The sequence below is a fragment of the Symphodus melops genome, assembly GCF_947650265.1.
Source record: "Symphodus melops genome assembly, chromosome: 6".
NCBI classification, from domain to species: domain Eukaryota; kingdom Metazoa; phylum Chordata; class Actinopteri; order Labriformes; family Labridae; genus Symphodus; species Symphodus melops.
In genome coordinates, this window is record NC_136696.1 from 19,356,121 (window position 1) to 19,375,473 (window position 19,353).

The window sequence follows — 19,353 nt, forward strand, 5'->3', positions numbered from 1 at the left end:
AAACGGTGGTCTCTGATTGGCTGACAGCAGGTGTCAAACAAGCTCTGGTTGGTAAACCATGGTAAAGTACACCGTCCTGGTTGAACCGACTTTCCTTTAGCATTAAAATTAACATTTGTTTACACTTATCTCTCGGTAAACAAAATAGACTTAGATACTTTTTAGAGTAGACTACGAACACATTTATCATAAAAAGAAACTATATGGAGAAAAGTTGCCTTCAACGTCGCACTTACGCTACAAATTTTGGCCAGTGATTTTCACTGCGTGAGCGTTTAGGTTTTACGTGAGCCACACGAATACATTGGAGACAAGTATCTGTCCCTCAGCCGGCTTCACACTATTGGCTTGTTTTGTTGGAGCCACTCCCCCTGGAGCCTCCCTCTGTGGCAGGAGTGATGCAGCAGCCGGCTGTGGTCAGAGGGTGAAGGAGGGGGGGCAGCCTGGCAAGAAGCTCAGTACACTAACCGAGGCGTCTCTGAACCGTCCGACCCTAAAGGCTCGGGTAGAAGTCTTCTGGCTGAGGATATACTGTGCACATGAGGACCGATAACTCGGGTACACGAGGGACTCAACATGCACCGAATAACGGGAAGGACAGGAGGGGACAGTCTAATTGAAATGAGCCCAACAGACTCTATCAATGGTAAGTAGTTCACAGCTGGAGCTGCCTTCTCCAGACTTAACAAATACATATGACGTTTGTGGTCCTGTTTGACACACTAGTGGGAAACAATATCAAGGGTGTGTATACTATTTAAAAAATAGCAAGCTAAAGTTTTCAAGGATGTTTAAACATACAGTGAATAGCTTACAGGAACTGAAACTTTCTAACAACCATACACACATGAAACCATACTTCCTGCTAAGATACACATTATAATATACAGTAGTTGTCAAGCCCTTCTAGGACTTAAGGCAAATTACAGTCATTGCTAGCAGCAACCTTTACCCCCTTCCCCGTGTACAATAGCCTACATTCAAGACTCTGAAAATACATTTCTTTTAACTATTTTAAAAAGGAATCCACCCTGGATCCCCATTAATGCTATTACCAGCTCACAGTCTAACTTTCTTTTCCACGAATGCAGCAGTGACCTACAGTACAGCCAGTCTCTGACAGCTGGCCTGCTTACAGGAAACACTCAGTCACCAGCAGACAGCCACTTTATACACCCCGAATCCCTCTCTGATTCTAGCTGAACATAGATTTGAAACAAACACAGAGACACAGGACTGTGTTTAAACCATTTATGGTGTTGCTGAATGGAGGATGAGTCACACTGGATGCTCTCCAGTAACACCGGTATTTGTCAAGTCAATGTAAAAGTGTTGTATTTTATCTGCAGCATAGAGAGAGAATTTAACTCTAATAGTCTGTCAGGGCCAGGATCTGTTACTGGTACCTTGGTGTTGTGTGTTTATGGTGTGTTGAGATAACAGTGTTTTCCAATAATCACAGCTCCATCTTAATGATCCCCCAGATCTTGTGTGCTCTTTGTACCACAATGAGGCTGAACACACTGTATCTACAGATTTTCCAATTATTAGTGGTTGTATTTTGACCTCGCAGATATCAACTAGCATTGGTGCTTGTTGTGGCATTACACTGTTCCCCCATTATTCTCATAGCAGCAGTGGTGCACCGCTGCTGAAACATGACCACCGCTGCTGATTCAAAAAAAGAAAAAAGTTTCGAAAAAAAGTATTCATTTTCTTTGGTAAAATTCTGACTGCTCTCGTCTTTTGCTATTACCTATGAGCCGGGTTATGATAATACAGTGGTTGTGGATGATTATTATTATTCCTAGGGGAAACACTGTGACTCAGGTTTGTTTTAAAGCCCAGGCAGGACATTATACAAACACAGTGTGTTCCACATGAAGAACAGCTGATAGACCGTGAAAATGTGAGTTACAGCTAATACTGTGCTCTCTTTAATATTGTTAATCTGTTGCTCTATTGTTATCACGACATTGAAAATTGCCAACACACATATTCATATAGTTCTTCCATCACGCAGGCCTTGTTTATCTGCATGCACGCAGCTGAAACCTGCAACTGTAAATAGAAGAGAAAGGATGGCGTCCTCTCGGAGGAAATCCGACAAACCCACCCACTGCTTTATGTAAAGCTGTTGACTTTCTTTTAACTGCTTTTCCACTTCTCAGTCTCAACACTGATCAACTACAGATACACAACTTTATTCAGCCACACACACAAACTTCAAAGAAGTAGGAGCTTGTAGTTGTATTATTACTGTATTATTATGTTTTATTTGCTTTCTGTTAACATCATGCTGGCTTTTTACTGAATGTCATGATGGTTAGTCTCTTATTCCTGTTTCGATTTCTGGGATAATAATGAGGCAGAAGTGGCCCTGTGGCATTTCCTCTGTGATCAGCTGCTCTCTCTTGAACAAAGCCTTAACTGTGGAGGCTTCATAGCTTGCTGGCAGAAGGCTGGACGGAGAGGTTAACACTGACTGACACATTACGGCGTCCTACTGTGCAAAAATATGATCAGCTGTTGAATCTGTGGAAGAAAAGAGATTTTGGCCGAAGCTAAAATCAAAGTCAGTATCATGATTTTTTTTTTTATCAAATGAGATTTAAAAAAAAAGTTGTTTGAAGTCATTCAAAGACACCAGTCATGTAAGTCAAAATCTTAAATTGCATTTATACTGCTGAACAAAACTCAAGCTGTTACTGTTCGAGGGTAACATCCTCTTTTAAACTTCCACATTGTGACACATCTTATGTCAATATTTACATTAGGCGAGATGTTACAATATTATGGTTTGTAGCTCATTATAACAGCACATATCATTTTCTTTTAGTTGTTTCATGTTGGTGTAAGGAATGTGTTGAATCATTTAGTTGAAGCAAAAAGTGTACGTTCAAAAAAAACATCTGCAATGGGGAAAGCTGCTTACGTGCAGTGCTGCTGGTTAGCTCTAGAGAGGAGCTATAATAATAACGTTTTAGAAAGAGAGAACATTTAATGCAAGGTTCAAACTCTGAATGCTTGTTTTAGGCCGGTGTAGTGTAAGCACATGTTCTGTGTTGCGTCCTGACTAAATATAACCTCAGAGAGACCATCAATTAGAGAGGCTGTTCTTCTATTTCAAAAGGCTGAAACCCTCTTTCTGTGTGTTGTCTTTGGCACCAGTGTCTCCAGCAGTACTTGTAGGCTGTCTTGCTTTGCCCAGCCATTTGATTATGCAAAGCTTGCTTCTCCAAAAGGGCGTCAGGAAGACTTCATTTTTATATTTGAGAGGCAATGAGGTGCAGCCTTCACACATGGGGAACTGAACTTTCACTTTCAGACATGGAGGGGGAGGGGGGGTTGAATCAAGCAGAGAAACATGGCCGTGTGTATTGTGTCTCAGGGATCCTGTTACGTCGTTCTGTCTGGCGTGTGAGGGTGCTAACACCAAATGTAGCACAAACATAGCCCACAACATTGACTGTGTCAGGCCTCCTCTGTTAACCATGTCAGGCACCTTTTTTTTCTTTTTCTTTTTTGACTTTCCAGCCATCGACCAACACATCTAAAATGTATTGTGCTGCTTAAAAAAAAACCCGTCCATAAACAACACGTGGAGTTCATCATTTTTGATTCAGCGTTCCCTTTCTTTCTGTCTTGCAGATGATATAAATGGCTACCACCAACAACCCTCCTCCAGCTCTGGATCCCTCCAGCAGGGACAGTCAGCAGAGGTAAACGCCAACTCCACTGCGTGCTAATATTTTCACTTGTCACCATCCCAATCACAACAGAAATGTGCTCAGAGCTGTTGCTTTTATTGTGATTGTGGAGAGGATACATCCTAAGAAGTATTGTCATGTTTTCCTGTGGCGTAGAAAAGTGCCAAATCTTATCATTTCAATTTCAATCAGCTATTAAAATAGATTTAAATATGAACCTTGTTGCAACATTTTGCTATATTTTTTAAACAGTATCAAATATAAACTTCCAGCTTTCCTACAGTACTGTAAACATGTTGTAAGAGTCAAAAAAGCTTGATTTCGAATTCCCCCCTGATTTCTGTTTTAAATGAACAGTCAACATGGCCGGAGAGTTTAGCTTCTGGGTTGTAGCTGAGCGCAAGCTAACAGTCTCAGTTTTAAAATATAATAGTCACCATTTGTACAGCGTGTCACTTTGATGGGAGAGATGCAGATAACCTTCATGCTCCTGTCTGTTCTCTCCCTCCGTCATACTGACCTTGAAGTCTCCTTTAACGCCTGATGTGTGTGTGGAGACCTGTGAGTCTCTCAACGTCAGCCTTGCCTCCCTGGCCCCCTCCGACCACAGCGACAGTCCGCATTATGAGACTCACACCTTAGAGTGCATCAATGCTTTGACTGGGGTAAGACTCCAGTCGAGGGACACGGCTGCATGCTGGTGTGTCAGTGTCTGTGTGCAGTACTCGAACCTGTAAGTGACGAAGAGCAGAGTGTATTCATGCCTGAGACGTAGCGTGTTCAGAGTGTCATGAGCATAATCTGTACCAGTGTTCAAACGTAGTGCCAAGTGTTGAGTGTCTGACATCCCTCATCATCCTCTCTGACAGAGAGAGCAGTTTTAGCTCTTGTGTTGAGTTGACTTTCCCTCACTGTCCACTCGGTTCCTCCACAGCTGTCGAGAAAGCGGGCGCTTTTCCTGCAGTTTCGTTCCAGGGTAATGGCATGGTAAAACAGGCTTGTGATGTGATGAACCCCTGTGCATAGAGTGTGTCTGCCTGGCTTTACGCTATCTCCTTCTGGATAGTCAGTGTTGGCTTTCTCAGTCGGCATAAGATATGCAGAGAAAAGCTTTTGACATCTGAGAGGAAATCAATACACTTTTCTTTGTAGAGAGGCGAGCTGATGATGGCTTCAGGAGAGCATGTTTTTTTTTGTTGTTGTTTTTTTTTAAGTTTTCCACAGGGAGTAATGGAAACACAGCAGCATGAGGTGTGTGCGGAAGCATCGTGAGAGTTCATTAAAGCTGGAAAAAGCCCTTAACTTGCTTTGTTCTCACCTGCAATATTCATCTGCTCTACTGGACAGCAATCAACAATCTCTTCCTAGTAGTGTCGCAGCATAATTGGAAGTCCACACTTACACATTAAAGACTTTCCTCTCGAGCTGTTTTTTGTTTATTTGTGCGCCGCTGTCCTTTTTCAGTGTGTTGACAGTCGATGCTGTAATCAGGACCCAGCCCCGTGCTCACGACCTTGTTGTTTCTGAACACGCCGTGTTCTGCAGCCTCCTTCTTCTTCTCCTCTTAAATCTGGTCTCTCGGAAACAGTTTGTTGCCTGTTTGAATAAAACGTAGAATCTGATATTAGAACAGCAGCGTTTCTCCAGGAACCAAACTAAAGACAGCAACATTTCAGTTGAGTGAAAAATGCGATCAAGACGTTTTCGAGTCGAGGCAGCTGCACGTCTATCAGTTACGTCTGGACTGAAGAATAAAGACATGCAAAGGCCCCGACGTTGGAAGAGCATGGATGCTCCAACATTGGGTGGATAGATGTGGATATCCACTCAATGTGGATAGAGGAACTTTTGGGAGCGTATTGGTTTGGAGAGGCTAAGAAGAAGAGACTTTGTCCAGCTCTGGGAACCATATACTCTACGAATCATAGAGTCCAGGATTACAGGCTTCACCCGAACACAGAATCTCATTTACTGATTTTATTACTTGATTTAATTTTTTTAACCGGAAAATGTAAGCAGCTCGTGTCACTTGTGGATGTTTGTGTTCAAGGTCTCAGCCTTTTTGAGTCTCACTGGATGTTTCCTATTTGTGAGAAGAGTAAAGAGCTTGTTGTTGTATGTTTTAAAGCTAAATGTCTTCACTGTTGTTAATGTGAACTTTAAGAGAAGATAACTGAACCACAAACAGCTTTCAGGAGATCTTAGAATGGCAGTATTTCCTTTTTTAGCTCTGAACAAAATGACAACTGAAGTCTACAATGGAATAAAACCAGGAAATAATCCAGACATACAGAAGCAGCCATTTACTCAATTATGATAGCATTATAAATCTGTTGGCTAACAAAAAAAGGCAAATCCAGAGAGTTGTTTTCAGGAGGATTCTGCACTAAGATACGGGAGCTGTGATGTATTTAATAGGGATGTAGTGATTCACTGAACTCACGATACACAATGCTGAGTTCACGCTACGATTCTCTCAGGATTTATTTGAAGAGAATCTGGAGGTGATTGGAGCTTCCCTTTGTGCTGTCGATTAAATGCTGCACCATGTTGGTTGTGCTGCTTGTGAAGTTATCTGTCTTATTACAACCAGCCACCTCTGCTCTACAGCTACTGACACTTCACAATATTACTGCGATTTATTTTTCAGAGGGCCGATTCCAACCGTGCCACCTCTGAATCGACTTTGAACTGCCTCACGATGAATCTTTACATCCCTACTATTTCAATCAAAGTTGAAACCATTTCTGTTTCAAACTCTTCTTCTCATCTCAACCCCCCCCCCCCAAAAAAATAAATAAATAGAAAAGCTTTGGAGGTACTATTTCAAATAAACCTCTCCCCATTTATCTTACACCATGTTTTACATTGACCCTGCTTAATTAAGATCAAAGACATGTATGTCCACCCAGTAGTTAGGGCTTAGTTGGTAAACGTATAGAACCTTGTGGCCTCTAGTAGCTCTGTGGCAGATGCACTGATTCTATACGGCTGATCTATAATTACAGAAAATTAGAGAGTCTCTGCAACAACGTCCCAATTTAAGAAAGCATCCACCCTGCCGTACTCGACATGATCCACTGTGGACTTCGAGGCCGTATTCATGAATGTATTCATTTTAAAAAGGTCTCAAGAAGTTTGGCACAGCAGGTGACAGGCCGCTGGCTTTGTAGATCTATGCAACATCATACAACCTGACATTGCATCTTAATGTTTGGCTCTTTGAATTGTTGTGGTCTCCAGAATGTCTGATTGATTGTTTCAGAGTAGTCGGTCAGAATGTGAGGATTATGCACAGTACAGTTATCTGTTTTTCTTCTCTGGAGTTTGACCTTATCAGAGAAGATATCGGTAAGTGCTGTTTTTTTGTTTGTTTGTTTTTTAGCTGAGGTTTTATCTGATCTATTAAAAGGCGTGTCTCTGGGACTGTTGTCGTTAGTCTGCAGATGGTCAGTGTCCGCTCTCTGAGGCGGTGCTCTTCATTACATTAGCAAGCTAGCCAACAGCAGCTACGCCATCCCTCGTGCTGATGTCATCTCGAGGAGTCTCCTCTACTTCACTCCGAGTACCACTCCCTCCTCTCTCTGTCTCCCACTCTCCCTTCTCTGGATGTCTGAGCGAGTGGGGGCTTGTCCTGGGAAGTGAGTGGAGTGGATGGAGCTCCTCCGGCCCGGGGTGATCAGCGGAGAGAGACAGAAGCTTTGCTTTCAGGGCCGGACGCTTCACCTCCCCCCCCCCCACCCTCCCTCTCAGGCTGTGGCTGCTTCTGCTGATGCATCAGAAGAATAAAGGGAGCAGGCCATGGAGGTAAAGTGCTACTTCCTTTCCTGCCGAATCACACAGTGCTGTGCTGATGGAACGGGCGGTCTCCTTCAGGTCTACAGTCCAGCAGCCGTGAGATGGTGGCTGAGCACTATGTTTTAGTTTTTGTGATGTTTTATGTCTGAGTTCTCTGCATTGTCTGCAGTCCTGTGTAGGTAGCAACCGTTGTGATAGACAGGGGTTTACTGGCACATGGTTATTTTTAGCTTTCTGAGCAGCTGAAGCAGCAACATGAAGCAGTCATGCCCTCCTTTCCTCCCTTAAAGCATTCCTCTGCAGTTGAGCCATGTAACTAAGGACTTCAGAGACTGCCACTGGAAGGCTAGTTTTTGCTGAAACACGCATGCTTGGAATTTCTTTGACCACCATACGGTGCTTCTGATGTGGATGGTGTTTTGAGCTAAATACCACTATCCGCATGTTTTGTTTGTTTTTTTTTCTCGATAAAACTCGACCTGAGGTTTTGTTTAATTAGAAGTCAAATGTCTGGAAATCCGAGCTCTTTCTGGATTTCAGTCTGTGATATAACAAGGATTTCTTCGAAAGCCTAAATTCTTGTCTTAAAGGGACAGTGAGCATCAGCCGATGTCTTTCCTGTGTGTTGCTGCCTGTGTTTGGAGTGATAACATGATCATCTGTGTGTTGTTGTTTGATGTGGAGGCCTTGTTCTTTGGGTGTGCTGTTAGCCACTGACACATAGCTTGACTGTCTGCTGGCCTGCTGTGCTGGCAACATCCTAAGACTGTTGAACTGTTGCTACTAAATATGTGTGTGTGTGTGTGTGTGTGCGTGTGTGTGTTTACATGCTGTGACTGCTGTTCTGTTTCCTTTTTAGATTGACAAACAACAACACAGTAAAGACTCTGTGTTCTTCCGGGATGGAGTGCGTAGGATTGACTTCGTCCTGTCCTACGTGGACGACAAAGATGGGGAGAGAAAACAGGTAAGATGAACAACTTCTAGTACTGTTCATTCCAGATTCATTTACATAGTTGACTCACTGCAGGCAAATCTTCCAATCAGGCACCCTTACTTAAGAGGACAAGACACACGACAGATAAAAAGATTTCATATTTAAGAGCAATAACAGAGTCTTTAAGAAGAGCAATATTTGCTCCAGCTCTGGTAAGTGTTTGTCTTTGCACCAAAGATGTATTGTGAGAGGAGCTTATTGTTTTGAAATCCCAAAATATCCCATGAAAGAAGAAATGGTCTCATTTCCTCTTCTTGATTGAAACTGTAAGAGCTGTTTCTTCCAGGAAATCCTCAGAGATCAGTGTTTGTCAGCAGCATACTCTAAATACCACAACACTGATAAAGTTATACAGACAGGTTTTCCTTTGCTTGTATCAGTAATCCTCTCAAGGATTTTTTTCTAAGAAGGTCACATTAAGAGATAAACTCGCATCCCTGTTTTCTCAAGTGAATCACATGCAAGGTCTTTTACTAGCTTGTTTCTCTGCCTCTGCCAGCTGTGTGCTTCTGAAAGGCTTCAGTCTAAGCTGTTATACTTCACATCTATGTGTCATCAGCCTTCTCTTATGACGAACTTTGTTTGAGCAGTCACATTTGACTAACAGCCTCGTCGCTGACTCAACCCACAGACCTCTGGCCTGGTCAGGAAGTCGCTCATTTTTTTCCACTGCATGAGGAAGGGCAAACAGGAGGCCAGTTCCTGTGTACTGTCCACAAGTGTTGTAAATGTGACTGTAAATTTCAGCTTTAACAAGGGGGGAGTTTTTTTTAAATGTCATGGGTGACTTTTTAATATATATATATATATATATGATCTTGTTTCTGAGCACCTTTTACCTTGACCCAAGACTCATTTGGTAACATTACACCATATTACTTTCACTACCCCAAAGTAACTTTCCCTTTTTATCTCATCCCTCGTTATCTATTCCCCTCGTCGTTTTGATGCTGACAGTTCAGTTGATGCTTTGTGATCCATTTTATTGTGTTCTGTGTCTTGTATTTTTGTATTTTAAATGTGAAACTTTTATGCTTTGTTTTTATGCTGCCTTCTTGGCCGGGACTCCCTCGGAAAAGAAAAAAAAATTTTAATAAAAAGAAGAAAAAAAACGTTTTTTATCTCCATGAGAATATTCCTGGTAAATAAAGGTTAATAAATCAAACAAAAAGTTATTCTCTTTGGATTTTTTTCTTCTGTAGGAACGGAGGAAGGTGTACGAGTCAAATCTTGAAAAAGTGGGCCTGGAGCTGGAGACAGAAGATAAGATAGTAAGAAGTTGTTTGTTTCTGAAAAAGAATGACTGTATGTTTATGTGTCTGTGTTCTGTTGAGTACTTTTTAAATTCTTCGTGTTCTAAGTATGAAAAAAAAAAAGAAAAGCAAAAGTTGAACAACATTAAACCTGCCCAATAGTCATCTGTGACGCAAAAAATGAACTTCTCCGGAGTCCCTATTTAATCACTACATTTGTGTTTAGATGTATTAATCTGTTGTCCGTGTCTTATGTAGTGCGACCCGTCTGATTGTCTTTAGGAGTCAGAAGATGGAAAGACCTATTTTGTGAAGATCCACGCTCCGTGGGAAGTGTTGGCAACCTACGCAGACGTGCTGAAGATAAAGGTCCCGTTTAAGGCCAACGACATCCCCGACAACAGCCAGATGCCCATGAACTGGCTGTCCACTCCTTTCCGCCTGCCGGAGCACATCATGCATCCTGAGCCGGATTATTTCACAGCTCCATTCAACAAGAGCAAGTCTGACTTCTTCCTGATCGACAACAAGGACACTTTCTTCCCCCCTTCTACTCGAAACAGGATCGTAAGGATGTTTTGGACTCATCTTTCGCATCTTTTTGTGCCCTTCAAAAATACATCACCCACTTTACGGTCTGATTTAAAAGGTTATGTTCCTTAAATATCTTAATGTCTTCTATTTTTTTCCCCCTGCACAGGTCTACTACATCCTGTCCCGCTGTTCATATTTCAGGGATGAATGTGCAGAGAAAGACAAAAAGGGAATCAAGAGGTTACTCAACAACAACACCTATACTGCTGCCTTCGCGCTGCATGATGTGAGCCATGATTTTTTTTTTAATCATAGGAACAAGATACTGTGTCATCAATGTGCATTCATTGCCTTCCAGTACTAACATACTGCTAGACGCAGGTTGTATTTTGCTTTTCCAATAAAAGGAAAGTGGTTGTGAAGTGTGTCTTCTTTGTATGAGCAGTGTAGATACTGGAAAAGATCGAGGGATGCAAACTGCGAAAGTGAGAGATTCAACCTCTACAAATACTGGGCTGGATTCAGCTCGTTCTTCAAGGAGCAGCCCCTCAATCTCATAAGGTAAGACAGTAAAATGACAAGTGTGTGTTTAATTCACATAAATATGGTATCATTGGACTTTTTTCCCCCCCTCTTTTAACAGGAAATACTATGGGGAGAAGATAGGTATTTATTTTGCCTGGCTGGGTTTCTACACTGAGATGCTGCTGTTTGCTGCTATAGTTGGGACATTTTGTTTCACCTATGGTTTCCTCACCTACGATGACAACGAGTGGAGGTTCTTTCTTTAAAGATTACTCGCCTGACTAGCTAGTTTCTAACATATGTTATTTCATTGTTGGCTTTGTCGTTCCGCTAATGAAAAAAAGAATAATTGTCTTACAGTAAAGAAATATGTGATGAGAAAATCGGAGGTGAAATTGTCATGTGCCCGCTGTGTGACAAGAAATGTGGCTACTGGAAACTCAACTCAACATGCAACTCCTCCTGGGTGAGACATCCTGGCTTTAGGTTTTCTACTATTATGAGTCACATGGTTCCAACTTCATGTGAGATTTAAAGCACATTTTGTGCTAAATGTCAATAAATGACGTTTTTCTCAAACATGTTCCTCTTTCAGCAATCACACCTGTTTGACAATGTAGGAACTGTCTTCTTTGCCATATTCATGGGGATTTGGGGTGAGTAAAAAACGTCTACTCTAAGCGTTCAGTATTTTTTGTACCAGTGCTCCTCCTTGTGGTCAATGCTGAACTGTTCCAACCAATTTAAAACAACAGTTTCCTACTCTTTATTTTAAGGACCTTTTCTTGCATAATGATGCGAAAGTATTTCCTCGTTCATTTGCTGAATCGTTTTATAAACAGTGACACTTCAGCTACAACCCTTTTACATGGTAGAAGTAAAAGAGCACTGCTAAAGCACTGAATACTTTACAGTGACGCTGTTTCTGGAGTTGTGGAAGAGACGGCAAGCTCGTCTGGAGTATGAGTGGGATCTGGTGGACTTCGAGGAGGAGCAACAGCAGCTTCAACTTCGACCTGAGTACGAGACCAAGTGCACCAACCGCAAGCTGAACCGCATCACACAGGTGTTTGAGTGCTCATGAAATACTAATCTACTGTATGTGTCTGTTTACATATAACACTTTATCTTTACCTAGCCTCACGATAGATTTACTGGATGCATACTCTGTATGATAGACTTGAGTAAATGACAGTATCTGTTGTGTTTCTTGGATAGAGGCTCACACTGACTCATCCATAACGGCAGTTCCTGAACTGAAAAAACACGTTAGATGAAGAGCCTTGGATTAAGAGCAATCGTGAAATTTACAGAGTCAGACTTGTGAAGTAAACAGAAAGTTGTTGCTGTAATTTGCTTTGACCACATCCCACCCGTCTGTAGGAAATGGAGTTGGTTCTTGAAAGGACTCCTACAGATCTAATGGGGAAATTGTTTGTGTGCTGGGCCACCGTGCTGCTCTGGGTAAGGGTAGCACTTCACGAGGAATGTCAAATCGAGGAGGACGAGGGTTTCAGTGTGGTTCAGTTTGTGTAGACTTTTCTGGAAAGACTCAGAGGCATGAGTTTCCTCCTGTGACACATTACTATTTGTCTGGTTGCTCGACATATTGCAAGGTTTGTTTGTTTGTTTTTTTACAAAAAGCATGACTTCACCAGAAGACTGCTTGGTGAAAGAATTGGATTCTGATCGAAACGCGTAAGCAAAAAAAAAAAATCTCCCATTGAGTGATTCTAGCTCTGCCTCCGTGACCAGTGGTGTTAAAGGAGCCAGGCCTTTCAGAGACGTCTTTTCAGGATATAACAAAGGGTGACTTACTCCCATGTCCATGCTTTGCTTGCTTATGATTTAGGAAATGGAGCCGTACTTACCCATAACAACCAAGTGTGCACGCACATGTCTGTCTGGAGCCACCGTCCTGTTCTGGGTGAGCATAGGTTCTTTTTAGTCTTTCCCATGACACTGTCCATCATCATTTAATCATGTGAATAGAGATGTTCTGATCCCCATGGAAGTATCAGTATTAGTATCAGTCCACATGTCTATCCTTGATCCAAAAATAAAATGTATTAGCAACGTTAGTCAAAATGTTAGCAATGTCATCTCACTTTTTAATCAAGCGTTTTTTACACAAGGATCAGATTCATAAAGGAGTTGGTTATCAGAAGGGGAAAAAGTGGTATCAGGACATCTCTGCATGTGATCAGAGCTTTTATTTAAAAAACAAACACACAGCTGTCTTTAGACAAAGCTAGAACTCTCAAAAAGTTTACACATAATCAAAATGGTGTCATTCTCAGTCTTTATCCCTTTAAGATCAAAGTCTGACATCTTTGTCTTTCTGAATTTCCCTCGGGATCAATAAAGTATCTATCTATCTATCTTTGTATACATACTGGCTTTATTAGTACCTTCACACGTGTGCACTCATGTTCTTAAAAACAACTACAGCTTTGAAATGAGCCTAAAGGAAGGTTATCGTGGATTTCCTTTAATTATGCATGTGTGCATACTCCAAGCATGAAAACATCTTTGAACATGTTTGTGGGCAATAATTCTGCTTGCTTTTGTTTGTCTTTATGTGTTTGCTGTTTGCACTTGCATCCCACTTGCTGTTCACTGTACTGTTGTCTTGTGGTTGTCTTTCATGTTGTCACTCTTGTCTTTGTCTTGAAGATCTCATTGATCATTGCCTGCATCATTGGGGTGATAGCGTACCGCCTGGCGGTATACGCAGCCTTCGCCAGCATCATGAAGGACAGTCCCACCACCAACCTGCAGGTGGTTGGACCCCTCATCACACCACAGCTGGCCACCTCTGTCACCGCCTCCTGCATCAACTTCATCATCATCATGATCCTCAATCTCATGTATGAGAGAGTGGCTGTTTGGATCACTGACATGGGTGAGGGTCAGACTAGAGAGAAAACCGTGGATACATTGCTCTGTCTTTTTCATTTTGTGTTTCAAGCACTTCTATCTGTGTTTGGTCTAAAACCTTGAATTATGTTGCAGAAATTCCCAAAACCCACCTCGAGTATGAGAACAAGCTGACCGTGAAGATGTTCCTCTTCCAATTTGTAAACTACTACTCCTCCTGCTTCTACGTGGCTTTCTTCAAGGGCAAATTTGTGGGCCATCCTGGAGATTATGCTTATATGTTTGGGAGCAAACTGAGGAATGAAGAGGTAGCAGATGAAATCCTCTAAGATTAGCACTGGCTCCTAATGTAGATACCGCGTTAGTTTCAAACAAACGTACATTTCCCATTCTTTCTCTTTCACAGTGTGACCCTGGTGGCTGTCTGATCGAGCTAACCACTCAGCTGGTGATAGTGATGACAGGAAAACAAGTCTGGGGCAACATCCAGGAGGCTCTGGTGCCGTGAGTACTCTAACTGAAGCGGCCATTCAAAACTGAATTCATCTGCATCCAGAGGAGATACATGAGGGTTACCTTCACACACTTTAAAGGGTTTACAGCTGCATCAGAACACTCACCGAAACATGAACCATTTTCCCAAAAGTTATCTCTGCAAACATGAAGAATGATTTCTTACAGTGATTTAGCTAAGACAAGAGAGTTGATTGTGCATTCACCAGCCATTACTCATAAGCCTGTGCAGAATTCAGATGTTTAAGAATAATTATTATTATTTTTCAGTTAGTTTGATTGCTGATTTAGCAGCAGGCATGATTATTATTAACACCCAAAACAAATTAGATTAAGAAATGTTATCATGTTACAGTGAAAAAGAGTCAGATGTAAAGTTTCTTTAGTTTTTAGGGTCCTCGTATGAAATGATATCAAACGAATCCATCATCAGTTATATAACATCAACATCTGTTCTTTAAGTACTGTGATGGTCAACATGTTTAATGTGCAACAGATCTATTTTCAGTCACTAGTCAATTCATGTCCTTTACTTTTAGAACATGCCGGGTGAGTTATCTCAGCTCAAAGCTCTTTATTGCCCCCTTGTGGTCTTAGGTGGCTGATGAACTGGTGGGGCAGCAGAAAGGCACGAAGCCACCCAGAGACTCTGTACAGCCGCTGGGAGCAGGACCACGACCTGCAGGGCTTTGGACATCTGGGTCTCTTCTACGAGTATCTGGAAATGGGTAAATACTGAATCCATTACACTGAGAGAGAGATTCAAAGACAAACTAATTATCAGTCAAATACATTGAAATGACTTCTAGTGTGCTAACACCAGAGAGGTATACCACAAAGTGAGTTTGTTATACTCAGGCTTCTTTGAGTGGGCTGGACAAACCCAGCAGAAGCAGTTAGGGATATCGGGTATCACTAAGCTGGTTATGAACTTTCCCTAATAACACCAGCTTCCTGCTTCAGGCTCTGAGCATGCAGGAAATCATCGCACCATTTGACGCTTCTTTCGCACAAACATTAACAATCACCGGCGGTCTGTTTCAAATCGATTAATAATAAATACGGGTTCTTACGGGAATGAAAACAACACTGCTGCTGCATGAAAGGATGACCCCGAAAATGAAATTCTTGTATCAATATATTTGTTGAATTTAACAATCCGAGAAACCGTCAGCGCCTCCACGTTTATTTGTGATGTGACAGATTCTTATGGGATGGTACAACTCTTAAACCTTATTGCAACACATGGGCTGTATAATCAGGAATGGTAATTAGTTAGAGTATTTACCCTTGATGAACAATACACAACTACTTTAGTATTTGGCTAAATGTAAGTCAAACTGAACAGCACAACACAGCGTTTCTCAAGATGCTGTTACTGTAGTGTTGATGTGAGGAGAGAGCCTGTGGGGTGGACTATATAAATCATGACATTATGTGAAGCACACATGTTGTGTTACTATACTTATTATACTTCTAAAAGTTTCCATCAATGCATTCTTTAAGTGAAGGATACATACTGCTCATGGACAGCATTAAAAGGTAAAAATGGATACAAAGACAGTACTTTCCTCCATTTTAAAGTCATACCTCAGACTCAACCTCGTCCAGAACAGGTTTAGAGAGCCCACTTCCTGACACTGAAAACTCTGTGACCCCCAGGCCAAGGACAAAACTGATACACCCATGGGTAATAAACTACAGAAGCAATCAGGTTTTGGGGAATATAGGAACACAGAAAGTTGTGGATTTTTTTAAAAGTTACCGTATACAGTGCTTTTTTTTGTCCTGCAGTCTTTTACTTCTCTCTTATTTCTGTGTCCCAGTGATCCAGTTTGGTTTCATCACCCTGTTTGTGGCCTCCTTCCCCCTTGCACCCCTAATGGCACTCATGAACAACATCATTGAGGTGAGGGTGGATGCCTGGAAGCTCACCACACAGTTCAGGCGTCCTGTAGCAGCAAAAGCTCACAGCATTGGAGCCTGGCAGGAGATCCTCAATGGGATGGCGGTCCTCTCTGTAGTCACAAATGTGAGTGCTGGGCTACATGTGTGTCGTTTTGAATCCACTCCTTTTCTAGTTTAGTCTCTTATTGGTCCTCACACTCTTTCTTCATCTGCTCTCCAGGCGTTCATTGTGGCCTTCACCTCTGATATGATCCCTCGGCTTGTGTACATGTACGCCTACCAGCCACAGGGGGAGATGAATATGAAAGGCTACATAAACAACAGTCTGTCTGTCTTTAATATCTCTGAGATACCACTGGCCAACAGTCCTGAGGATGGGGAGAACCCTTTCTGGTTCAATAGCTCCATCACGACCTGCAGGTGTGTGGCATTCAGAGACAGAAACTGATGGCTGATATAAGCTGATTTTAACATCAAAGTAACTAGGAACTAGGAACTTTGACAAAACAACATTTACTAAACCTTCATAAACACAACTTTGCTAAACAGAGTGCACAAACACTTCAAACATTGTTTAACTTCAGATTTCAATGTGTCGTTTGTAATGTTCAACTTGCTTTAAAATGACGTTGTCAAAGATATTACGTTGTCTTTGTTTTCCTATGTTAAATGGACCAACATTGAGTAATCTTAAACTAAAGTGATACGTCTACTTTATATATTAAATCCTCTCGAAATGTAAATTCATGACATTTTCACTTTTTGTAGGTATCGTGATTATCGCTACCCTCCCGGCCATGAGAAGAAGTACTCCCACACTATGCAGTTCTGGCATATTCTGGCTGCAAAACTGGCTTTCATCATTATCATGGAGGTAAAAGCAGGCTGCAGTGTTTCGATTAGCAACCCCAAAAAAACACATATGTTCTGTTAAATTACAAATCCATGCAGGGCTTTTTTTTCTTCTCAGTGCGGTTCTTAGATTAAATGAACATTTACATTTGTGCTCTCTTGTCTCTTTAGCACGTGGTGTTTATCGTGAAGTTCTTTGTGGCCTGGATGATTCCTGACGTCCCCTCTGACGTCAGGGCTCGAGTGAAGAGAGAGCGCTACCTGGTCCAGGAGTATCTCCATAACTATGAAGTGGAGAAGCTGAAGTTCCAGCTCAGCCAAAACGGTCATAATGACTGTAACTGCGCTCCTATGATATATCCGTCTTTACCCAAACATGAGGTGCTGTCAGAGTGTCTCTAGCCCAGCGAGCTGCTCGGCCAGCTCCACGGGAAGGGAAGACTTCAATAGATTGTCCTGCTTGTTTATTAAGATACTGACCATCACTCTGCTGTAGTTCTATTACAGAGCTTGAGGCTCCGTCACTTCTAAAACATACTCCTCTACTTCTGTGCTGACAAAGGTAGTGTGCAAAAGTGTACACATGTGAAAGACCAAGTCTCCGTGCATGCTGAAGCCTAAGGCCGAATCAAACCTCTGTCTGATATATATGTCTTTTCACTCTCTATGTTGTAACCAAAGTGCTGAGGATAATCCAAACTTGCTGTAAGTGAAAGAGAGAGGACATTAAATACACTGTGTCTAAGACGGGCAACGTATGCTTGTTTTAATACAAGACTATTTATTGAAGTGCCACTATGAGTAACCAAAGATTAGATGCCTTACTTTATCATACACTTACTGTATTATTGGCTCTAATTGCCAGTATAATAAGAGCTGATATCATTGTAAACAGAGCTTGCTCGTTATTTGATTTTATTTCCATTGTTTGTATGCACAGCTGTATGAAGGCTTGACAAGTTTTTTTTTTTTTTAAATAACATTTCCACCTGTGTTAATCTCTGAAGAGTCTAAAAGTTTCTCCTGAATTTGATCTGACATGTGGAGAAGCTTTTTTATGAAGACTAATCTGTGCTGCTGTTGCTACTGTGAGTGAGGGCAGATTATGTCCTGTCATGGCCAGTTATGAGCACTATCAGCTGTTGGATGGTCACTGTTGATATCTAGTCCCGTTTCTGGAGATAAGAAGCCTAAAAAAGCTCTGAGAAAGTGAAGAGATCCCTTTTCAATGTGCCTCTGTTTACTAACACGAGCTAATGAAAGCCTGCCCTGCTCACTGAACTTTGTTTGCTCTCTCACACAAAGCTCATCAGCCATCTCCTCGCTCCTGTGCTGGTGCTTTTCTCAACCGCGGGTGTAGAGAAAGGCATATACACAATCTTCTCTTTCTTTTCTTCTTTGCACAAAGCACTTAATGAAACAAATCTACCACGACCTAATCATGTCAGTCTACTTGTCATGACACTACGTGTTCACAATCAGTGTTAGGAAGCAGCTATTTTAATTATTTTATTTGTTTAAATGGGACAAGAGTGGAGGCTGTTTTATGTTGAGCTGAAAGGGGAAATATGTAGCTTTTACCTGAGAATTTATATGAAGGATTTCATTACGCTGGCTTCATAGAAATATCTGAGAAGTATCTGTTGATGAATTTAGAGGCAAATAGTTCGCTGTGCAACAAACTAGATGCAAACAGATGTGACAACGTTGCAGAGAGCAATGTTAAAGTTTCGCTTTCCACGCCCTACGCTCCGACAAACTTATGCCTGTTGATGCCTTAATATACAGAATATGATCTTTCTATTTCATGTTTCCCTTTACATCTCTTTTAGTGTCTCTTTTTCTTATCATGTCTACCTTTGTTCGGCTTTAATTATTATTTTATACCGTTACCATAGTTTGAAAAGTGGTGACTCTGTTGACTGTATGCTTCGAATTACAATCTCATGTTTTGGTTTACTCTTTTCTTTTTTTGTAATTGTCCTGTATCTGAAGTGTGTATTGTAAACATTGGCATATTTACACAAATAAACTTTATCCAACAGGATTTGGATCAGTCTTTGTGTAAGGAAATGAACGTTTCTGCTCACATGACAGATGGCTGTCGAGGACACTGATCACTATTCAGTGTTACTTCACACTGAGGCTGTTGGTGTGGCAGGGTAGTGTCTCTTGGCTCTCAGACAAGACAGTAACAAAGAGAGGAATAACACTTAGGCTCAGGTAGGTTGAAACTGAGTTTTCTTTTCTAACATTAAGATTTTTAACAAAGTACTTAAAGTATGAAGGAAGAGGGTAAACATGCTTGAGTGAGAAGGAAGACTTTTCTAACCTGGATCCAGCTCAGGGATTACTGCTGTTCTTCCACCACAGGATGTCGTCC

The 19,353-nt window shown here is 41.6% G+C and overlaps 1 protein-coding gene across 1 annotated transcript; it reads left to right on the forward strand.

Annotated features, from left to right (window-relative positions):
• The first annotated feature begins 29 nt into the window (after positions 1-29).
• ano5a (anoctamin 5a) lies at positions 30-19,017 on the forward strand. Its single transcript, XM_079345732.1, has 20 exons — positions 30-646; positions 3,652-3,722; positions 8,368-8,475; positions 9,708-9,776; positions 10,041-10,325; positions 10,459-10,578; positions 10,738-10,853; positions 10,936-11,070; positions 11,178-11,283; positions 11,413-11,473; positions 11,732-11,883; positions 12,670-12,744; positions 13,494-13,722; positions 13,833-14,005; positions 14,104-14,201; positions 14,808-14,938; positions 16,037-16,242; positions 16,339-16,538; positions 16,887-16,992; positions 17,142-19,017. Exons 1-20 carry the CDS (start codon positions 577-579, stop codon positions 17,370-17,372), a joined length of 2,742 nt encoding a protein of 913 aa, XP_079201858.1. The 5' UTR covers positions 30-576; the 3' UTR covers positions 17,373-19,017.
• Positions 19,018-19,353: the final 336 nt, after the last annotated feature.